The sequence below is a fragment of the Wyeomyia smithii genome, chromosome 2, assembly GCF_029784165.1.
Source record: "Wyeomyia smithii strain HCP4-BCI-WySm-NY-G18 chromosome 2, ASM2978416v1, whole genome shotgun sequence".
Taxonomy (NCBI): Eukaryota; Metazoa; Arthropoda; class Insecta; order Diptera; family Culicidae; genus Wyeomyia; species Wyeomyia smithii.
The window spans coordinates 62,309,888-62,333,407 of NC_073695.1; the positions used below are offsets into that span (position 1 = coordinate 62,309,888).

At 38.5% G+C, this 23,520-nt stretch overlaps 1 protein-coding gene across 4 annotated transcripts in view; it reads left to right on the top strand.

The window, feature by feature from the left end:
* Positions 1-23,520, top strand: part of LOC129725958 (methylcytosine dioxygenase TET) — a 296,289-nt gene that overhangs the window by 234,293 nt on the left and 38,476 nt on the right. For 2 of the 4 annotated variants that reach the window (XM_055682423.1, XM_055682424.1), the window contains exon 6: positions 14,528-14,575. The exons of the other annotated variants lie outside the window; for them this stretch is intronic. In XM_055682423.1, coding sequence (XP_055538398.1) covers positions 14,528-14,575 — 48 coding nt within the window. The remainder of the gene's footprint in view (positions 1-14,527; positions 14,576-23,520) is intronic. 4 annotated transcript variants of the gene reach the window in all.

The window sequence follows — 23,520 nt, forward strand, 5'->3', positions numbered from 1 at the left end:
GTTATATTTTGCCGAGTTTGATGAGTTTTTTATCTGATCACAAAACCAGTAACCTGATCACCAAACAACCAATATTCGAGCAGTCGAACTGTCCATTAGGGTGTCCCGAAAAAATCGATGTTGAAAAAGTCAAGGTGCTCAGCTCTAAATTGAAAGATTTTGTTATTTATAGCATTTTTGTAGAACATTTCGACTTTCTAAAAGGTCGTTTTCAGGTTGCCCAAACGTGATTTATGAAAAAATGACTTTTTTAAGCTACAAACCCACTTTTTTTACACTTTTTTCAATTCTGTTCGATTCCTACATTCTTTCGTACATTTTTTTATTTTTGTGGGGTTGTTTTTGAATATTTTGCATGGTTTGGTTCAGCATTGTATTCAGTTTTTTGACTCCCAGAGCCCATTAAACATCACAAAAAAATTAATTTTTCTAATAATTTTTAGATAAAACTCTTCAAAACACAAATAAAAAAAAACTTTGAGCAAGAACTGAAATTTTCATTGCAAAGTGGGATTTACCACGAAAATTTACATGAAAAAAGATACTTGATATCTTATCGAGGAGCTGAGATATTGGCATTTATCTATGTGATGGAAAACTATGCATTTTAACAAATATGTTAAATAACTGTTTTATTTTGGGAGATAATAAAATAACAATGTTCAGAAAACAAATGCATTTTTGGATGGCTGATAACTTAGTAGAAGTTTTCAAAATTTGGAAAAATCTGCGAAAAAAGTTAGAACGAAAATTATGATTTTTCGTGCCTTCTAATAGAAAACTCAATGTTGCTCGTAATATGTAAGAGATAGAAACATGATGTCTTCGGTAAAGTTTCTTGTTTTAAGATAACCTAAAACATTGTCGAAGACACGAAGCTTGAAAAAGTCATTTTTTCATAAATCACGTTTGGGCAACCTGAAAACGACCTTTTAGAAAGTCGAAATGTTATACAAAATTCTATAAATAACATTATTTTTCAATTTAGAGCTGAGCACCTTGACTTTTTCAACATCGATTTTTTTTAGAACAGCCTACTGTCCATGTCCCTACACAAGGACTGGCAACAAAATTGTTTCTTTCTTCTCGCATGACATGTGACAATTTCCACATTTTTTTTTATTTAAAAAAAAAGAATAACTGTGTTTCATGATTCTGGAGCCTATGACTTCACTTTCACTTTCTTTGTGGGTTAAACAACTCAAAAAATCAATTTGAAAGAACACAAAATAATTGCATAAAATTGCTTGTTAAGTGTCGAGCAGCGTTATCAGCTAGTGAAAAATTGTGACTTTTGACGTGGGACTACGTCTTTGTTTTTTATACTGGTATGCATTTTGTAAAATTGAAAATGAAACTGGCAAATGTTGCGTCAGATTTCAAACGATAATAACAGCATAACCACATGATGATAACAATAACCAATATTGAACAATTTTGTAAAAAGCTAGTTATCATTATTTTTGCAAAGCGGTAAAAATCGGTGTCAAGGACAAATTTACGCAAACAATGACCCAATCACATGCGAGCATTCCTAGCACAGACGACATGAACAGGCTCCAATCATTCCCAGATATTGGGGAAGCTGCGTAGCTGCAAGGTAACAGAGTCCGCTTTGTCAAGCGGATGGTCGTGGGTTCGAATCTTATTAGAACCAGACCATCCGATGTCAAAAAGGACTTAAGCATAGGTTTATTCTCAGGCTCCCCACCAGTTACCCTTCCTTTACGTTGAAATCTACAATACCTTTGCGTGACTTCCTCTTAACAAAAAATAAGTCCCTCTTATCAAAAAAACCAGAAGGACGCACGACGAAACTTCTCCAGGGAATTATAATTGGTGATGTTTGGCAAGAGGAACGAGTATCGGTATAGTAGAACAGTAAGCGTGTAAGGAAGAGTATCATTATACACAAGCACTGATGAAAAATAATAATAAGCATGCCAATTCTTAATAGCGGTATTGCTATTAACAGAAGTGCGGGATACAGCAGACAACCCGGGCATATCTCACAATAGAGCTACGATTCTGGTCGCAGTGAGGAAGTCCATACAGAAAAAAAAATTCTGATATTTTCTCAAAAAAAAAATTGACAGAGTCTCCCCGTCCCAATAGGTCAATTTATGTTTGCTTCCATGACCTAGATAAAATTGAAACAACCCCTTTTCTTGAACAATTTCTAAATCTGCTGTCAGAGCGTAAGAGAAACTGATGTCTTGAAAGAAAACATGCAATCAAAACTGCAATGCTGCTACTAATGGTGGTTGAAAGTTTATCTCATGAATATGATTATCATAAAACCTATTTATTACTCAACAAGAATTTAACATTTTTGCAACGGTTATAAGTTAATTTTATTCATTTTTTATCTTCGATATTAACTAAATAATCGTGACCGACATAATATCGAACGAGTAAGTTTCTAAAAATACTAATTTATAGAAGAGTAAGAACCGGCCAGTGCTTTTTTTGTCCATTTAAGAGGATCTATTCAGAATTTTTTTTCACATTTCAACATTGCTAAATATAATTTGATTTTTAACTTTACAAATAAAATAATGTACTTATATGAGCTGTGTTCATCGTACAATGAATGTTATTGTTGGCAAATGAAACAAACTTGGGTCGCAAAAAAACAAAAATGAATCTTTTTGAACTTTAACTTGGTTTGTTGTTGTTAAATGTTGTTTGCACAAAAAAAAACACTACAGGCACTACATCACCAAGTGTAAATGAAGTTCTATCGAGTGTAATTAATTATATTTCTAAAAAAAATTAAGAGGAGGCTTAGAATTAAAATACGTAAATCTCTGAGCAAACGAATTTATTGTATCTGTAATTACAATGTTTAGTTCCAAGTCACCATTTCAATCCCAGGGCTGTAAAAAGCTGACACGATTTGATAATTTTTCGATTGAAAAAATATGATTTTACCGAACTCCAATAGCTGAGACTTCATCTACTCAATTTATTGATTTTACACTTGATACGGATGTAAACTTTTTTCGGGAAAGTTGGGAAATGGTGACCTAACGTTTTGACAACAATCGACTGTTATCTGATTTTTTTTTCTGTAAAATATCTGACAATCAGCAGTACTTTTACAAATTAGGAAACTACGTTATGGTTCAGCTGACTTTTTATTCGCTTGTAACGATGATGAACAATTGACATGAAATTTCCGTTAAAGTCTTTCAGTTTCAACAAATCGAAAAGTAAGTGTGTAGAAAATTACGTAATGTTATGTGACCATTGTTTTTGGAAGGAAAACTTAGCCCTAACAATTTACATCAAATATAAAACCGGTTTACAGTACAGATATTATCGCTTTTTTTGATGTCATTTTTATTCATGTCATGTAAATTTTAAAGCGACTACATTGTTCAAACAATGCATCAAATCTCCATTTGAGTGCATTTCATTTTCTACCGCTTCTCACAGTCGGTTTCGGACAAGATCGCAAGCTCGCAAACCTGCCGCACAGTGAAAAAAGAAACACACTTCCACCGCCGATGATCGAACGCGGTTGATAAGGTCGGGGTATTCAGTTTTATTACAATCCCCGGTGCCTAATACAGATACAAAACACTGCAAATAGCTGTGGGGGGGGGGTAACAACAAAAAAGAAGAAACCTGCCGATCCGACGATGACAATCTCCGCAAAAAGTGCCAAATTTATGACCCCGACAGGAGTTAATGTCTGTATGTTGCTCGCCGTACTGTGTAGTTAAGTGGCAACTTCCCACGGTTTGTCGCCTTTTACGACTTTGGCAGTAAGGAATATTAATCTGTCAATTCCGATGAAAATCTACTCGGATCACTAATTAGACGATTTAAAAATAGTACTTCCTCTCTCTCTTCGTTACATCCTCCTCCAGGCCGCTCGGCCAACAGCGACGACGTCGTGAAAATATCGAAACATATGTGACACTTGTACTCGACTGTATCGAAAGATTAACGACATTTCAATTCAGTGAGCAGCAATAAAAGTAATTAAATGAGTCATTAATTTATTTTACTATCAAACTTTATTTTCCTAGACATTTGAGTCCCGATAGGGGGTCACACATAAAATGACATACACCCTACAGAGACAGTTCTGCTGCTAGTTGTGACGAAGGCTTCAAGTGGTGTGGTACTCATTATGACTGAAGGATTTGTTCGTTTCGAATGGAAGATAGAGTGGAGGAAAAGCGAAAGAAACAAATCATAATAAATCCTGCCAGCCGCCTTCTCCACTCTACTGCCCGGGTACACCCAGCAAGTTCCAACCTGACTATCATCCGGGCGTTACTTCACGTAAATGTACGGTTGAAATGTATAAATCATTTTGATTAAACATATAAATCACCACCGCCAGCAGCCAGCACGGAGAGCCGCGCGCGTTCAGTATCATCATCATCATCATCATCGCATCAGTGTGAAAAAATCACCCAAAGCCAAAAACGGCTAAACCAGTCAGTCGGCAGTCAGTATCTACCCTGGAAGAAGGAACAGAAAAAAAACAAGAAGAGACCCCTATCGGAATTTGAAAATATCAATAAATTCCCACATTTTTTTACTCCCCTGTGTCTGGCGGGCTTCTACCCGCGTTCTCTGGCTCGCCCTGTTTCGCTGTCTCATTCTGTGACTCGATTAGACAGTTCGCCTTTTTTCGGTGTATTTTCTTGAAAATTTATTCCAGCCAGACATTTATTATCATTGGATCGCGGACGTCTCCGGCGACGACTTTTCCACGACTGAATGCATTTTTCCTCAGCGCCTCATCTGCCTCCTCCCATTGCGCTTCTTTTCCGACCTAAGTTTCGCGCAAATTCGCGCTCTCTCCTTTGCGCAGAGCATTCGCATCTCACGCGCGCACGCTCGCTGGCTACCCGAAGGTTGCCTTGTTGTTATTATCATTTTTATGTTTTATTTAACATAATTAAATATTTCGCTATCTTGATTATCATTTAATTTTTCTGTGCTTTTCTTTTCGCTTCCATTCGCGTTGTGCAACGCTTTAGCTTTTGGTTTCGACCGGACGGCCAAATTCTTCGTACGAAAGCGAAAACGCGAACAGAATTTTTCGGCGTTTGCTTGTACATGGCAGTTATTCGGCGATAACAACAACTCCAGCCAGCCAGTGTGTTATCTCGTCTGTCGGAATTTCTCTTTCGCCGCCACTCCAGCTGGAGATTTTCGTTCGTTGTTAATTTAATATGTTTGTTCTTTTTTTTTTTGAGCTAGCTTATCGGTTGTGATTGTGGTTTTTTTTACATTAGTCTCGTTTTCATTTTATATTTGCTGCTCCTCACATCGCTCGGTGCATTTTATTTCTAGATTTAAAATTTCAATCAGTCTAAGTGTAATAATATATTTTTTCTCAGTTCGTTACCACGAAAATCTTCCGTCTAGCAACCGAGACATCAGTGAGACTCACAGAAGAATAACATCAAGAAACGACTTACAAAAAAATAACGTAAATCACTCACCACCACCAACAGTGAAGCAATTCAGCGAATAAACACGGGAAAATAAACAAAGAAAACCAGAAATGTACATAAAATGCACGCTCACACTGTTCGAGAACAATGCAGACATACACACACGGTCACGTAAGCCCCGCCACCGCACTCACGCGACTAGCGAGCTACGAACACACAATCGCGTAATGACAAACGGCTCGAGAAGGGAACCCTTTCACGCGAAACGCGTCCGCAACCGACGTCGTACATACCACACACACATACACCCGCGCGCAGATGGCGACTCAAAGAAAACTCGTAATTTCAACCCAAAACTGGTTTTTGTATGACTTTTTCTACTTACAAAAACTCTCGACTTCGACTCTCTTCTGGAGCTTTTCCCATTCGATTTGAGTAAGAAGCAAGGCTACCTACGAACGAGAAACACCAAGCCCGATCCGATCGAAGGAGTCGAGGGTCAGAAAATTGTCATTTGACACGAGTTTTCATTTATTTTTTGTCATTACGTTTTTCGCATTATCATAACCGTGGTGCCGCTCGGTGGAGTTTAGTTGCGAAGAGACAGGGCAGCAGCAGTACCCGCTTCCTGTTGGCGATAATCGTCCTCCTCCATCGCAACACCACCCGCTTGATGGTGTTCACTTTTCACTTTCTCCACACTGCCGTCTGACGAACGAGACCTGGACAGGAGTGGAAGGAGGGTTTATGTCGGTGCGATAGATGTCATTTGAATCAATTGCGGTAATGTTGATCCGAGGTATGACTTTATAGCAGCCTATCAGTCCTCTGTGCGCGGGAAAGGAAAAGAATGTTTTACGCCGTGATTCAACTGACAGTGCAGTTTGCGTACGCGGAGGACGAGATAAGATAACGATACTAATCGCGGAACTGGTTTTGCTATTTTATGGATTTTGATAGCACCGGATTATGGATGCACGTGTCTGGGAAAGTAACCAGCGTGTCTGACAGTCGGGGAATTTGCTCATAATTAAAAGCTTTCTCTTATATATGAACCAGACTTCCAGTCGTATCTATTTAAATTGTTGTTGTAAAATTCAATGCATTCAATCAAAAATGACTTAAATCACCATTACGGGATTAATTCTCTGCTGCACCCACGCTATACATCAAACGATCGGTCATCCGTGTGCACTTGATCGGTTGCGGTGAGATTGACGCTTACACTGAGAGCCGGTATCATTCAACTCTGAAGATGAAACGGGACTTGAGAAGGTGCACCATGAAGATTTCTACATTGTAGGTAATCCAAGCGGCTCTGCTGTTGCACGACTTTGCACGACTTAGGTCGGCCTAGCAAAAGCAAACAAACAGACGATATCGCTGACAAGACGGTTGATCCTAACGAGTTGACTGGCATGTATGAAAGTGAACACGTCAGCGTCTGCTTAGTACTTCTTGAAAATAGCAATTCTTGGGATTTCGCTTTAAAAAAAATATATAGGTACACAAAAAGTAAACTAAACATACCCTATGTCCCATATTCCAAATTAAACAAACGAGAAAATGATGTCAATTTTTTGATTTTGCATACTGTGATAAAGCACCAAAAGAGTATAAAGAGGTTATGTTCCGATTTATATTAAACATGAAGTGGGCGATTAAAAAATTAAACACATCCACTAGTCCAAATATGCTCAGATATTTGTCGTGTAGTGTAATTGAATTAGAATTATCAAACCTACCATCGGAGAAAAACATTATCTGGGTTTTACTATACCTAATACCTTGAACCTCTGAATACAGGCCTAAATCCATTTATTATTTGTTTTATTTTCAAATTCCTATTAACGATGCGTGTTAGGTTTTCGGAATAAGGCTACATGCACCAAACGCCTTTTCTGCATAAATACTAGTAAATTTATGTTATTCATTTCTGGTGGATCGGAATTCTAGATTTATGATGGATCAGTTGGATTCCTTGAACGTTATAATATAATTTAAACGCAAAGGTTTTTCAAACATATAATAATGATTAAAAAAATAGCAATGTTTATCTTAATTTATACGTCGGTTAGAGCAATCCTGCATAGGGGCAAACCGTATGACAGTTGGCACGTAATTTTCCAAAAAAAAACGCTATCGGGCTCATCAAAAATCCAAAACTAAACCCAACAAACAGCGATACGAATCTTCTGTAACATCAAACACTAATCCCAGAGTACACACAGAGGAGGTAATTAAGTTTAGACGAAAACACAAAGCTGCGTTTTTGGAAGACTTAGTCCCCTGACGGCGTGGCGGTTGGCCGGTCGGGTCTCCCGGCCAAGCGAAGAACAATTGCTGATAGTGGTCTTTGTCTACACAGCCAGCATAAATAAGCCATCCCCCTGCGCCCTCTAGCCCACTAACTGCTAGACGATTTCTCACCCACTGCGTACACACCACTATTTGCCATTCTGGCACAAATGTTTATCTTCTTCCTGTGTGTTCACATACCTGTGCACATATTTGCGTGTGCATCACACACGCATGCTTTCTAGAACACCGTAGGTCCTATCCTATGAGGCACGGACTCAGCCTGTTTGTGGACTTCACTTCGTTTTGTTCCGGCTTCGTGTCGGTACCTACGGACCCATCACGGAGTAGAAGAGTGTGTAGTATGCACAATAAATTTTATCATTTTCCTCGTCAGTGCACCATAACTCATTCCGGGTTGCTTTGTATGCACAGCACTCCGTGCCATGTCGTGCCATCGTATCCTGTCGCACTAGGTCTACATCCTATGCGCTGCGAAGGCAAGATGCAGCACTATCACTTCGTCCGGCATCACCGGAGATATATGGGTACATGCGTGAGAGCCTGATTGTCGCTGCGTGTAGAAATTTACCGTTGGATCCCGAATTCCGGCTGCTTCGAGGCGCCCGGAGAAAATAGGCAGAACAGTGAGATAAAATGTCTATCCTGTTTTTCCAGTATTATCAGTAGTCCGAGCCTAGGCCTACACCCCATCTCTGCCGAACATGCGCGCCCCTGAGCAGTAGATAGACATGAAACGTGTTTAATAAATAATTTATTTACCTCCGGAGTTTTGGACCGAAAGCACCATCGACTGTAAGGAACGATCGCAACGGCGTTCCGGTGCAGCAGCTCTAGAGCCGTCTAAAGTGCACAAGCGACCATAAATTTTCACCGGTCTAGAGAAAGGGAAAATTATAATCTAAAACTTGCAAAACAGCAAACTGCAGCTGCGAAAGCTGCACACATACAGCTCACCGGTAGGGGCACATACAATCCACGCAAATGATCGGTTTGGGAGAAAGCACGGGTTATCAAATGTTCCGAGTTCGCATTTCGGGAAAACAAGAAGCTGTACATTTTCACATATTAGAATTAGATTTTCGCTCAACCGACGACCACCAGAAGCCGCGAATTTACATCCGGGAACAGTTGGACAGTGCACTAGCGAGAATTATTTACATATGTTCCGCTGCCGAACTGGACAAGAAACTCGGAATGTGCGTTGCAATGAATTTCATGTCCGTTAAAGGCATTAAAATATGAATTCACAGTCAGGTAGCATTCCGGAGGACAAGGTGTATAGGACATTTGCCTAATGCAAGTTACGCCTTAGTGTACTCACACCCCAAGTTCTTGAAGCTCGATTTGCAATAGTTTTCGGCTTGGTTGCGTATAATCACACAATTCACAGCGATTCTTCTGCTCGCTTGTTAGTACCTAAATCTTCAAGCAAGTTTTCAATTTTATTAACCGTTATATATTCGGCAGTGTACCCGGGTACCTTTTCAGACTTTATTGCTTCGAAAAACAAGGATAAACTCAACTCAGCCCACTGAAACTTATGATTTTTTTTTTACCCCATAAGTACTCGGCAGGGTACCCGGGCATCCATAAAATGAAATGCTTCTTGCTTTTTTATTTCTTGACCGATTTTCGATATTGGCCCGTCAAAAGATTGAAAAAAACTGTCTACTTTCAGAATCTGGGACCGACATGAACCCGTGACCACATCTGGTTCCTATATATCCGGATCTTCGGAAGCATGTTCCGGTGAGACAAATTAGCACAATTGTACAATAAAACTGAACAACATTGGTATCAAAATTCATGAAATCACTCCAGGAGTTGATTTTCATTCATTTTGAGTCCATCTGATAAATTTCCTCGATCTTGAACTCGGAGCAGATTCCCGATCTTGAACATGGTCCCGAAGATCCGGATTTACGGGAACCATATGGGGACCAATGGCCCTTCAGGTCCAGTATACTAAAAAATAGACAAATTTTCCAGTCTTTTGACGGGTCAAAATCGAAAATCGGTCAAGAATAGAAGAAGTAAAAAGCATTTAATCTTGGTGGGTACCCCCGAGTACCCTGCCGAGTACTTACGTATATGAAAATTGCCGAGTACATAACGGTTAAGAAAAAAACCGGACAGACGACGGTCCATTTTAACGTAGAACAACGGAAAAAGGGAAAAATATTTAAAAGTTCAAGTGCTAATAAGTCGGTTAATTTTCAATGAATTCCCTTCGTTTTGGCAGCAATCGATCGGAAAATCATCTATGTTTCCGCCAAAATGCAAAGAAATGTAATTTGATTGTTCGAACTATTGTACTATTGAAAACTGTCAAGCCTTGTTGAAACTTGGATTTCGACCTCTGATTGGTCGCTTAATGCCTGCTTTCTCTAGCACGGTCGACAGGATTATATACCTAGTAAACCGAAAATGTACAATTATGGCTATATAAGAGCCTGCTTCCGCTTAAACCACTCATATTGCTAGTGGATGGTGACTAGGACGGTTCTAAGAGCAAGCGTACTTATATTGAAGTTGCTAAAGCTTGGTAACCCTCACCATAACGCGGCAACCGCACCGGAACTGAACGTTCTAGGTGTCTTCCAGTATGTTAAACATCAAAAACGAACACGCATTTCTGTGAAACAGTGTAGAGTTGTGAAAAAACTAAAGTAAAATTCACTTTATTCGATTTTTCGTGTGTTTTATGCCTAATTCTACTTTTTTTTTAACTGTGCATCTTTTGGTTATACCTGATCTGCGTTATCTTTGTTCATCTTTCATCCCCGTCAAAATTATTGGTTCATGATTTACATTGATTCACTGATTTCTAGGTGATTGTTCAATTTTCTTACAAAGCTTGAGAGATTTATTTATTGTGAATTACTCTAGGATCTTTGCCATATGCGGGGTATCGGGATGAAAATTCTTATATTTTTCGTGGTATCATTTCGAGGATTCATTTTCTTAATTTAAATTCGGTATCCAGGTGATAATACCTTGAAATGGTTACTTATCTCAATTTTCAAAACAATAAAATTCTGATTCTCCTAACAACATCTCATCAGATTTCTGCTATTTTTTGTTTTTTTTTTGAAAGAAAGAGGTTTTTGACGTGGGACTACGTCTTTGTTTTCTATATTAGATTACACTTTGTGAAATTGAAAATGAAACTGGCAAATGTTGCGTCAGATTTCAAACGATTATAGCGATCGAACGACTTAATGCATCTTAGTCATTTATATGTCGGTGGATATATAAAATGTGTAACAATTTTTTGATATAATGTTCAACATTGTTGCTTTACTGTTTAATGATGGAAAAAGGTGAAAAGTTCCAAGGACAAGCTTTCCCATACATTTCCCTCGTTATTGAATTGCTTCCCGAGCACAGATAACAATAACATGGACGAAATAAATTCCACTGCCTACATATTTTGACTCAACAAAGTGTTTTGGTTTGTTCCTCTTTCTCCAAGCTGTGTGGCCACGCCCTAATGGCAAAAATCTACGCTGAACTCGATACAAAAGACTGCGTGTAGAAAATTCAGCTTCAGTCTAAATGTCACACAACAGCGAGTGGAGTATAGCTGTTAGAGGTACGCGACATTGAGAAACGAGAGCGGCATACGAGTCAACTTCCAGGCAGTGCGGAGCATGTTACCTTTATTTTTCATACGGCAGCACCAGTTACCATCGTACGATGCAGGATATTTTGCTGGCACAGCTACTGGAGGGCACAGCGGAGAGCAGATTTTATGCGCGACCAACAAAATATTCAATACTACCGGTGGTGGTGCGATCATCAGCGCTCTATAGCACACATTTCAAGCTGAAGATAATGGAATCGGTTCTTTTTAGAACTATAAATGCTTGAAGATAAGAGCTATGAGAATTTTCACAACTACTCCTAGTGTGAAATGTTCATCTATTTCTTAATAATCATTTTTACAATAACGACCAGGGCGCACCAAAGATAAACGGTAGTGTTGCCTATGAATAGTTTATCACAGCAAGATATAACCCTCATTTCAAGAATTTTCACTGCTAAATTGAGTGATTTTACGGTTTAATTGTTTTTTTGTGCCCACTCGAACATCGTTATCAATCAAATATTAGTAACGAAAACTAGTTAACCTCAGAACCAGAGTGATTTCGCATCGGGAAAGCAAAAAAATTCTTTTGATTTTTATGAAAATCACTCAGTAGTATCGAAGGTGTTTTGGTTTGTTCCTCTTTCTCCAAGCTGTGTGGCCACGCCCTAATGGCAAAAATCTACGCTGAACTCGATACAAAAGACTGAGTGTAAAAAATTCAGCTTCAGTCTTAGAGGTACGCGACATTGAGAAACGAGAGCTGCATACGAGTCAACTTCCAGGCAGTGTGGAGCATGTTACCTTTATTTTTCATACGGCAGCAACAGTTACCATCGTACGATGCAGAATATTTAGCTGGCACAGCTACTGGAGGGCACCGCGGAGAGCAAACTTTATTATGCGCGGTCAAGCAAAATATTCAATGCTACCGATGGTGCGATCATCAGCGTTCTGTAGCACGAATTTCATACTGAAGATTATGTAATCGGTTCTTTTCAGAACTATAGATGCTTGAAGATAAGAGTTATGAGAATTTTCGGAACTACTACTAGTGTAAAATTTTTATGTATTCATGCATCGTTAGTTTTACAATAACGACCATAAAATATAAACGGTAGTGTTGCCTATGAACAGTTCATAAATTTAGTCCTACGTCACCATTTCATACAACCCCTAGGGCTGTATACCTTGTAGTATTTTGAAAGATTGGTATGGAGTATTGCTGAGAGTTCAGCTGAGTCGTGTATACAGGGTGTTCAATAAATTCGAATACAACCCTTAATCGTTGCGTATGTGCGCTTTAGCATCATATATAGGTTAACCGGCGACATTTTTTGTTTGTTTACCGCGCACGATGAAAGAGTAAAAGAAAGAGAGAGAAAGAAAGAGTTTTTAGAGCTGAAAATTTTCTTGGCTCAGCACTGGGGCACGGTGTGTCGTTGTATTAATCCTACAGCATGCAAAATGTACCAAAATAATATCGATAACGAATTCTTTCAACTAATCTAGTTGAGCGAGACCGCTATTAGTCCTTCAGGCTAGCATGCGATATTGTTGTTGTGACCACCCAGGTCCACGGCTTGTACCACAATATATCTAACTAATGGTAGCAGTGGTCATAAGCTCCTACAAGGGAAATTTATAAAGCTCTTTTCCAAGATTTGGTGGTTTGGGATGAGATACCGATGGACCAGGTGCGTGCCGCGTGCGTCTCAAGTTCTTCATATAGCACAAAGAGTATGTTCCCAGCTGAAAATTTATTCAAGAAAGAATATCTTGTATTCTTTTTTAACACATTTTTATAGTGTATTCTAACTTATTGCGCACCCTGTAGAGCAGAGCTTTCAAATTTCGACAAAAATGAAAATCCAAGCAATTCAGATCTCGTACATTAATTGCGTAATGCCAGAAACCTAAATTTCAGACCCCTTCTGCCCCCTCTAAGTAACGATAAGTAACCCCTCCAAAAAAGACGTAACGTTAAACAACCAAAAAAAAATCGATTTTGAAAAAATATCACAGTTACGTTACTGTCTCAATTACGTCCCTCCGCCATATGTAACAATAAATAACACAAAGTCAAACCTCCCCCTCTCTTCATGCGGTATGTAATTTGGGTACGACGCCTAAGTATTCCTGCCGGTCGCGGACAACAACAGGACATTTTATGCACTTTACGGAAGATGCCCAGCATCTCTATATGACCCTGTGCAGTCCGCTTGGCATAACAAATCACCGAAGCCAGCATTTCCTGCTTCACAAAAGAAACCAATCTTCCAGACACCACCCACCATCCCCGGTTGGTTTTCCGTGAGTCTGGGTGCACCCGGGCGGTGGTTACCAGTTTAATTACGATGTTTGACGAGGTTTTTTCGCTCCGATACCGATGATTAGTTCCATTATTCTGCTATGTGCAACTTGAGAATATTCCGCTTCTCGGGCCGACCCAGCTTGACCAGCCAGGTACCGCCCCACAGTCGCAGTAGATTTACTAGGAAATAATGATCCTTCTTGCTCACCCACCTCCCCAACGCCAAAGTTTTGCATTTTACATCAGTGGTGATCCCGTATGGCCATTCCGTCGGTACCGTCACCGGCACTGGTAGCTACTGCTGTCCGAAATGAGGAAGAGAAAACACGTCAAGAGCTTTTAATTTTCCACATCATGTACTGCGCGTCGTTTGTCCGTCCGTCTGACAGGCGACTCTTGAGCGGTAGAGAACATGCGTGTATCCGTGAGGAAGGATGTGTGCGTGTGAATGCTGGGGCACACACGCGTAGATATAGTTAGTGCCGACCGAACGAGCCTGGCTCGTATAAATTTAATTAGTTTCCTTCGCTCTGACGGAATGTTGACTGTGTGACTGAAGTGCGTTAGAAAATGGTTTCTACCAACAACCCGGAATAGCTCTGTGCAGTACACACGTAGCGGCAATTGCGCAGGATTCAATTAACGTGTGGTTCTTCGGAGGGGTATGAGAGCAACGCTGTTTCGGACGAACTCGGACATGTGCCAATCCTCGTAAGACGTGATGGGTTGATTGCTGCTGCCGTTAGCCTTGGGGAGAAATGCTTGACGGGATGAGTTTGACAGTAGATTGTTTCCAGACTTTGAAATACCTCCCATGCTGTTATGAATAATGAATCTGCTGAAACTAATTTTGGCTGTTTTTCTGTCTCTTTCCAGGTGAGTTTGAAAAAGAAAGCATCCTTACTCGGTTCACAAACAACATCTGTGAGTAATACGACGGTCCACCGTTGTTTCAATTTATTTCCAATATTCCACCCCAGAATGTGTTTATTGTAATACTGGTTTTCGTTATCCTAATCGTCAGACTTTAAACGTATTATCCTTGTTTTCCGGACCTACAGAAAGTAATAGCAGCAGCAGCCATGCAGCTGCGAACAGAACCGACAATGCAAAGCCGCACACTTTTCGCATAATAGCTTTCGGAAAACTTATCTCCAAGTGAAGAACCAAACAAGCCGTACTTAAAATTCTTTTCATCCAACTTTCACCAGCAAGCGCCGTCGACCGTTCGCTTCAATTTCCCGTCTCCAGCTTCAGAAAGAACGATCACCTAGGACCTTTTTTTGCACTTGGGTGCGAAACTTTCTAGACATGGCAAGCGGCCCGGGCGGAACTCGGCCAAACTGAATAGAATCGCATAAGAAGAGGAAAACGCTAGAATGCAGCCAATTGTGAATTCAAGTGCCGCTTGGCAAGGAATATTCGCGATTACATGTACGTCTGGGTGTGTGTATGTGTGGCTCGGTATGTGCTCACGACGCTCCCTCGCTAAGTGTTTGCGGAAAGATGGAGTACTGTCCTCGAGAGCCCACTGTGTACGCATCACAACCACTAGGAGTGCCTAGTCTGCACACTTTACGCTGAGCGCTCGAGTACACGTGTAAGTGGCGACTTATGTGTCTTTCTCTCCGCACACGACGTTTGTCAGTTTACATCTTTGATTACACCGTCTGTGGTTCCGTCGACTGCGCTACTGAAACCAATTAACTGAGGAAAGTGTTTTTGTTGATTGTAAACGCCGGAGGTCCTGTCCTTTGTTTGCTTCAGGGATAACATGGAAACTACAACTCGAGCGTAGGGCAATCGAAGGTAGATCCTTGAGAAGATAAAAATAACCAGAAGATTTAACATCCCCGTCACAATTTCTCTCAACAACCAAAATAACATTACCATTGAATTAGGGTTTTTTTCGCTGCTGTTCAAAGGTTTCTCGCGGCAAAATTTTATAGCCTGCCCCCGGGGATAAGTCCGGAGACCAGATAAGGCAAATCGCGATGGCGGTGACAACGGTGCGCCGCAAAGTCCGCAGGTAATTAAACAATTAGGCAGAGCAGATCTTCGGCGAACTCGTATTAGTGAACTATAGGACTGCTTCGGCAGTTTCTTCCGAGAAGTGAAACCGTCCAGCGGAAGCATGGTGGGAAAATGCGCTTTCGTTGGCGGCACAGCGTAATTGTAATAAAAATGAATAATAAAAATAAAACTAAAATACCCCGAGGGTGAGAGAAGCTTATTAGAGAAATAAATATAAACTGAGCTTGATTTGGGCGTAATTCAGGTTTCCTGGAAATCTAAATCCAATTATGCCTTTGTGCAGAGGTTTATGTCTCCTGGAGGAAATAAATGTGTTTTAGCGCGCTAAGATTTAGTGGTGCCGCCAATTGCTATTGAATCGCTGCAACCAGTGAAAATTGTTGGTTACGTATGGCTTTGCGGGACCTAAGCACAGCCCACCAATCATGTGACGATAATTTTCCCAACGTTTGAGACATACTGCAATTAAAATGCAGTCATTTTTCAAAATTGCACTCGCCATTGCGTTTTACCAGTCGAAACGCTCTGGTAGAAAAAAAGTACGAGTCGCGCCCTTGTCGGATTCCTCTACGAGTACATCTGCAAAACACACTCACTCACACTCAAACACCCGCTGCAGTAAACGACTGCCTGCTATTGGTGCAATTAATAATTATTTTAAGATAGTTGGCTAAAAATATTTACCGCGTGAAACAACGAGAAACAACTATAGCATGCACTTTCGAAACCTGCTGGCATTTTGTGTTGCGCGTTGGGCCACAAGTGATTCGAAATCTGTCTGTCAACTCATCGCTGAATTCCTCACGGGCAACTTAACTCATTATTGCACGAAATCTAAGACATCATCAATCGAAAGAGTAGCGCGCTTTTCTCAACGGACAAGCGCTTTCGTATAATTGGGTAAACCACCTCAATCACGCGTCATAATTCGCTGATGTTGATTTAGGTAAGCAACTTGAACCCACATTTCGCATGGGGAAACTGGAGAGCCAATATTGAGTTTTGTTGATTGAACTCTTGTTCACTCATCGTGTCTCTCAACGGAAACAAAATCCGGGCAACCGGCTTCTGAGTAAAAAGTTAGGTATTAATTAGTTTTCTCGTCTGAGAGTTACATGGTACGTCGTCTCGGTTTAATTATTGGAATTTAATGAACAACTGATGATGAATGATAAGGAAAGTTTTTTTTTCTTATAAGAATTGTTCTGCATTTCGTGACCTGATGAATAGTGACTTAAAATCTTAGTTGCGCTCATTTTTGCTTCGTTGTTGTTTTAGCTCCCAATCCCGCGACATCAATTATATAGGTACCTCTTCCAAATGTCAGTAGCAACTGGAACTGCGACAGCAGCAGTTTCTCGAGTTTTGGATGATTTACCCTAATTCGATTCATAAATTTTAATTGATTATTGCCTCGGTTGGTCGCGGAAATACATTATGACTCCTGTTTTCAGGGGCACACTATAAATTGACTTAGAAGGTACTTTTTCTAGAATATTGCAATTCAATCGGATATTTGTCAATGGACACAAAATGCTTGAATAAATTAAAAGTTGTTGAACTGTTGGTGCGAAAATTCAAAGATTCGGTGTATTCCCATACAACACCGATCTGAAAATATGCAAAAATATAATCAACCTTTTTAGGTTTGAATGAAACCTTGCACATGTTTCAATTAAACTACGAATTTCGAACAGGTGTAAAAACTCAAAACATTGTAGCTCAGAAATTTTTGATTCTATATAAAAACTGTCTGAAAATGAATTATAGAAAAATGCTGCCTGTATACTTCCCAAGAAAATACTCCCTAAAAAACTACGAAATAATCTAAATAAAAACGAAATTTTAATTAACAAAAAGAGTAAGGTGAATATAAATATTTTGGCTAATTTTTTTTCAGCAAAAACTTAAAATTATAACAAAATTTTTGGTAAAAACTTCAGGATGGAGAAGTGAAAGATAAATTTTCGAATGAGGGTAAAGTTTTGAAGAAAAAAAAATCAATTTCAACATATTTCGAAATGTTTCAATATCTTCGAACGATTTAGATGGTAATTTTAAATTGAAAATCTTACAGTAATGAATTTCCAAATTGTATCCGTTTTCAAGTTATTTCAATTTTAAGTTTGAGAAATTGGAAAACAAACACTAAATTTTATATTAAAGGGTTTTACGGTCAAAAATTGGCCAAACAAAAATGTATGTAAATCGGTAATTTTGTACTAAAAATTAAATCTTGTTTCTTTGTCAAGTTCAATCCGTACAGAACAAAGGAAAAATATTGACTCAAGCTTCCTTTTTAGCGAATGCAAATTACCGGACTCTTGACTCCTTCCATCAAGTTTTGTACCTTCCTGGTCACTTTGTTCGCCGCAGAACGCAAGTTAGCCTTGAACTGTACCACTCTGTGATTTTTTTCCCTAATGGCAAGATGCCAAATCCGACCAAAACAGAACGTAACAACTGTGTGGCTTGAGAAAAGGCAGCCGACGTTTTTTCAGGCACTCCTGCACATAAATTTCCTGATTGACGGAACCTTTCTTGATGAAAATGTTGCTTTTCAAACCACAGGGACAGAAACCTACCACACGAGTTTTTTTTTTTTTTTTTTTTTTTAAGGGGGGATTTGTTAGTAGCTTAAGTATTTATGATAAATATTAGTAAATAATGAGTATGTGTGTCCAATCACAAATGGTGACTTCTCAACACTGTTAGAAATTTGTAATTTTAATTGTTAGGATTTGTTTGCTTTCGCAATTAGGACTTATCATTCGTAGGGATTTAAACCTACTTGTCAGAAAAGGGGAAGTAAACTTACAACTAACTTAATTGCTAACTTATTGGCTATAAAGAGAGCTTATCGTAGCAATTGAGGATTGCAACGATTTTTGTCGAAAATTGTTAATAATTTTATTTGACATAGCTTCTAATGGTTCAACACCAGTAAGTCTATGTAATTCGAGTGTACCAAACCAAGGAGGACGCTTCAAAATCATTTTCAGAATTTTATTCTGAATCCTTTGGAGCGTTTTCTTCCTTGTTGAACAGCAACTTGACCAGATCGGTACAGCATAAAGCATTGCTGGTCTAAAAATTTGTTTGTAAATCAAAAGTTTGTTCTTTAAACAAAGTTTAGAATTCCTGTTAATGAGAGGATATAAACATCTCGTATATTTTATGCACTTGGCTTGTATACTCTCAATGTGCTCTTTGAAAATAAGTTTTTTATCATAAATTAGTCCCAAGTACTTAACCTTGTCGGACCAACTTAAAATAACCCCATTCATCTTGACAACGTGATTATTGTTTGGCTTGAGGAAAGAAGCCCTAGGCTTATGCGGAAAAATTATCATTTGAGTTTTAGAAGCATTGGGAGAGATTTTCCACTTTTGCAAGTAGGAAGAAAAAATATCTAAACTTTTCTGCAATCGACTGCATATGACACGAAGACTTTTTCCTTTTACGGAAATGCTTGTGTCATCGCAGAACAATGACTTTGTGCATCCTGGAGGCAAATCAGGAAGATCTGAAGTGAATATGTTGTACAGGACTGGACCCAAGACTGAACCTTGAGGCACACCTGCTCTGACAGGAAATCTATCAGATTTTGAATTCTGATAGACAACCTGCAGAGTTCGATCAGTAAGATAATTTTTTAAAATTTTGATTAGGAAAATTGGAAAATTAAAAGTTTGCAATTTCGCAATCAAACCTTTATGCCAAACACTGTCGAATGCTTTTTCTATGTCTAAAAGAGCAGCTCCAGTGGAATAACCTTCAGATTTGTTAGTTCGTATCATATTAGTAACTCTGAGCAATTGATGAGTTGTGGAATGCCCATGGCGAAATCCAAACTGTTCATTTGCAAAAATTGAATTTTCGTTGATGTGTGACATCATTCTGTTAAGAATAACTCTCTCAAACAGTTTACTTATTGAAGAAAGCAAACTGATTGGTCGATAACTTGAAACTTCAGCTGGGTTCTTATCCGGTTTTAAAATGGGAGTAATTTTTTGCATTTTTCCATAATTTGGGAAAATATGCAATTTTGAAGCAGCAATTGAAAATTTTCACTAAAAAATCCATTGTGCTCTCAGGGAGATGTTTGATTAGTATATTAAAGATTCCATCGTCACCAGGTGCTTTCATATTTTTGAAATTTTTAATAATTGATTTAATCTCATTCAAGTTAGTTTCAATTATTTCTGCAGGTAAAAAATTCTGGGAAGAAATTAAATCAAATTGACGTGTGACTTCATTTTCAATTGGACTCACAAAATTCAAATTTGAGTTATGAACACTCTCAAACTGCTGAGCAAGTCTTTGAGCCTTTTGTTCATTGGATACAAGAAAACGTTCACCATCTTTCAAAACTGGAATAGGCTTTGAAGGTTTCTTAAGAATCTTCGACAGCTTCCAAAATGGTTTTGAATATGGTTTCAATTTTTCAACTTTAGTCTCAAAATTTTGATTTCTCAGAAGAGTAAATCTATGTTTAATCTCTTTCTGTAAATCTTTATAAATAGTTTTAAAAACAGGGTCACGAGAACGTTGATATTGACGTCTGCGGACATTTTTCAAACGAATTAGAAGTTGAAGATTTTCGTCAATTATTGGTGAATCAAATTCCACTTGAGCCTTTGGAACAGAATAATTCCTGGCATCAACAATTGCACATTTTAATGCTTCCAAAGCGGAATCAATATTCACTTCGTTTTGCAAATCAAGCTCATTATTGAAATTTCTCTCAATATAATTTTTGTATCTTTCCCAATTAGCTTTGTTATAATTAAAAACAGAGCTCATAGGGTTTAAAACTGATTCATGTGATAAAGAAAAAGTTATTGGAAGATGGTCAGAATCAAAGTCAGCATGTGTGATCAAATCACTACATACATGACTTTGATCTGTCAGCACCAAATCAATTGTTGAAGGGTTTCTTACAGAAGAAAAGCATGTAGGACTATTCGGAGACAAAATAGAATAGTATCCTGAAGAACAATCATTGAATAAAATTTTGCCATTGGAATTACTTTGAGAATTATTCCATGAACGATGTTTAGCGTTAAAATCGCCGATTATGAAAAATTTCGAACGATTTCTGGTGAGTTTTTGTAAATCACCTTTAAAATAATTTTTGAGCTCGCGTGTGCATTGAAATGGTAAATATGCTGCGGCAATAAATAAAATCCCAAGTTCAGTTTGAACTTCAATTCCCAAAGTTTCAATAACTTTCGTCTCAAGATGGGGAAGAGCACGATGTTTGATTCGGCGATGAATAACAATTGCAACTCCACCGCCGGAACCCTAAATCCTATCATATCTATGAACCACGTAATTGGGATCATATTTTAATTTTATGTTAGGTTTCAAAAATGTTTCAGTAATAATTGCAATATGCACATTATTTACTGTTAAAAAATTAAAAAGCTCATTCTCATTGGCCTTCAATGAGCGAGCATTCCAATTTAATATTTTAATTGTTTTATTTAAAATCATTGCTAAATTTTAAATTAGAAACAATTTTAATAGTAAAATTTGTGCCTATTTGAATGGCTTCAAACATTGATTTTGCCTGCAACATGGCGTTCATAAGATCGATCATTGCCTGTTGCAAAAAAGAAAGTTTACCTGCCGTAATAGGCCCCAGGCAGTTGACATTAGAAAAAATATTTTCGGTAGCAATATTAGCTGGAGTGATAGGTGTACAATTATTTTCTAGCGTGTTTTGCTTACCCATATTAACGGTCATTTTCGAACTACCAACACTAGGCGGTATAATGTTCGAACTACCTGTAACCTGTGCATAAGTTAAACGGGTATGCAAAGGAGTAGGTAAACTATGCGTCACTGGTACGCTTGGAGAATTTTGTTTTGAAGTTGGTTTTAATTGAGAAATTGAATTTTGTAAGCCTTGCCTTAACAATTGCTAAACGGACTGGGCATTGATAAAAATTTGACATATGGTTGCCGTTACAATTCGCACAGCGAAAATTTTTACTCTCTTTCACAGGACATGTGTCCTTTTTGTGAGAAGAGTCTCCACAATTAAGACATTTTTGGTCCATGTTACAGAATTTGGAACCATGGCCATAACGTTGGCAAGTACGGCATTGGGTGATATGCTTTTCACCTCCGCCATACTTCCTATAAGTTTCCCACTTTACACGCACATTATACAAAGCATGTGCTTTTTCAAAAAATTTTAAGTTGTTAACCTCATTGCGGTTAAAATGAATTAAATAATTAACAAGGGAAATTCCAGTTCTCTGACTGTTTTCGCCTCGTGATTTTTGTTTCATTAGAATTACTTGGGTAGGGGCTATGCCAAGTAATTCTGTTAAAGTAAGTTTGATCTCATCAACGGTTTGATCGTTGGTGAGACCTTTCAAGACAACCTTGAACGGCTTGGCGTTCTTGGTGTCATATGTAAAAAATTTGTACATCTTGTCAGTTAAATACTGAACAAGACGATCACGACCCTTTACTGAGTCGGCTAATAAGCGGCATTCACCTCTACGGCCAATTTGATAGGTAACTTTAACGTCAGAAACAAACGTTGAAAGTTCCTTTTTGAATATATTAAATTCAGAAGAAATAGTTACCACAATAGGTGGAACTTTCTCCTTTTTTAAAGATTTTATATTTTGTATAGTTTCATTATTGGTAACTTCCATTTCACCAGCTTCTTGCTCAGGCAAAATATCAAAAGGATTGTCACTACAGACACTCGATGTGTCAGAAAGAGATGCCTCTCTTTTCCTCCCCGCAGCGATGCGAGGTTTCTTTTTCCGTCCAGCCATTTCAGGTGATACGAAAAAAGTTAAAACAAATGTTAAATTCAAAAGTAGGTAGTCTTGAGAAAGACTGATGGGAAATAACTTTCAGGTAGTCTTTAAAAGACACACTGACAAAACACAAACTTTGAAGCTATAGGCAGTCAAAGACCAGTCCACAAGCAACCGAAAAAACGTCTGATCTGTAGGACAGTTCAAGACGCACTGTACCACACGAGTTATTTCCTTGCAAACTTCGACAGTTGCCGTACAATAGCAGCGGTTTTAAGTCTGCCTTGACGTAAATTTTACTTATCGTCACGATTTGTAAATCGACAGTCCGGCTCGTTTTTCAGCTCTATTCACAGTTGTAGCTGACGATCCCAGACTGCTGATCATTTTTTCATCGTCTCGCGGCCTTCGGATTTCGATTTCCTACTATCCTGTTTGCTTAGCAGTCGACAAAGTTTTCCAAACAGTTTTATTACGTTGGGGTCGGTTGATTTGGCCACATTCAATAATTTTACCAACTTGACGTGCGAGTAGTTCGGATTTTCGCGATTTGATATGTTCAAAATCAAACACAAGGTATAATACTATACACACACAAATCCCCCATTCAAGTTTTTTTTTTTTTGATACACCATAAATAAAAATATAGACTGTTCCGAAAATTATAAATACATCTTCTTTCTTGAATAAAACAAAAAATACAGGATTTTTTGGGTCATTTTATTCTTAAATATAGATAATAAGTGTTTTCTTTCCAGTTTCAATTCAAGTTGGGATTATTTTTCGTAGGATACGCGAGTTCTCTAACTTTTCTCTTAACACTACTCATAAGCTTTTGCACAGTGTATTCTCCGACCATTTTTACCACTTTAAGCCAATCTTTTTTAAATATTTCAACATTGTCCGCTGGTTTGACATATTTCCTCAGCTTTGCCTTGGTCAAAGCCCAAAACGTTTCAATAGGGCGAATTTCAGGGCAGTTTGGAGGATTCATCTCCTTTGAGACACATGTGACATTATTTATTTTATACCACCCTAGTGCATCCT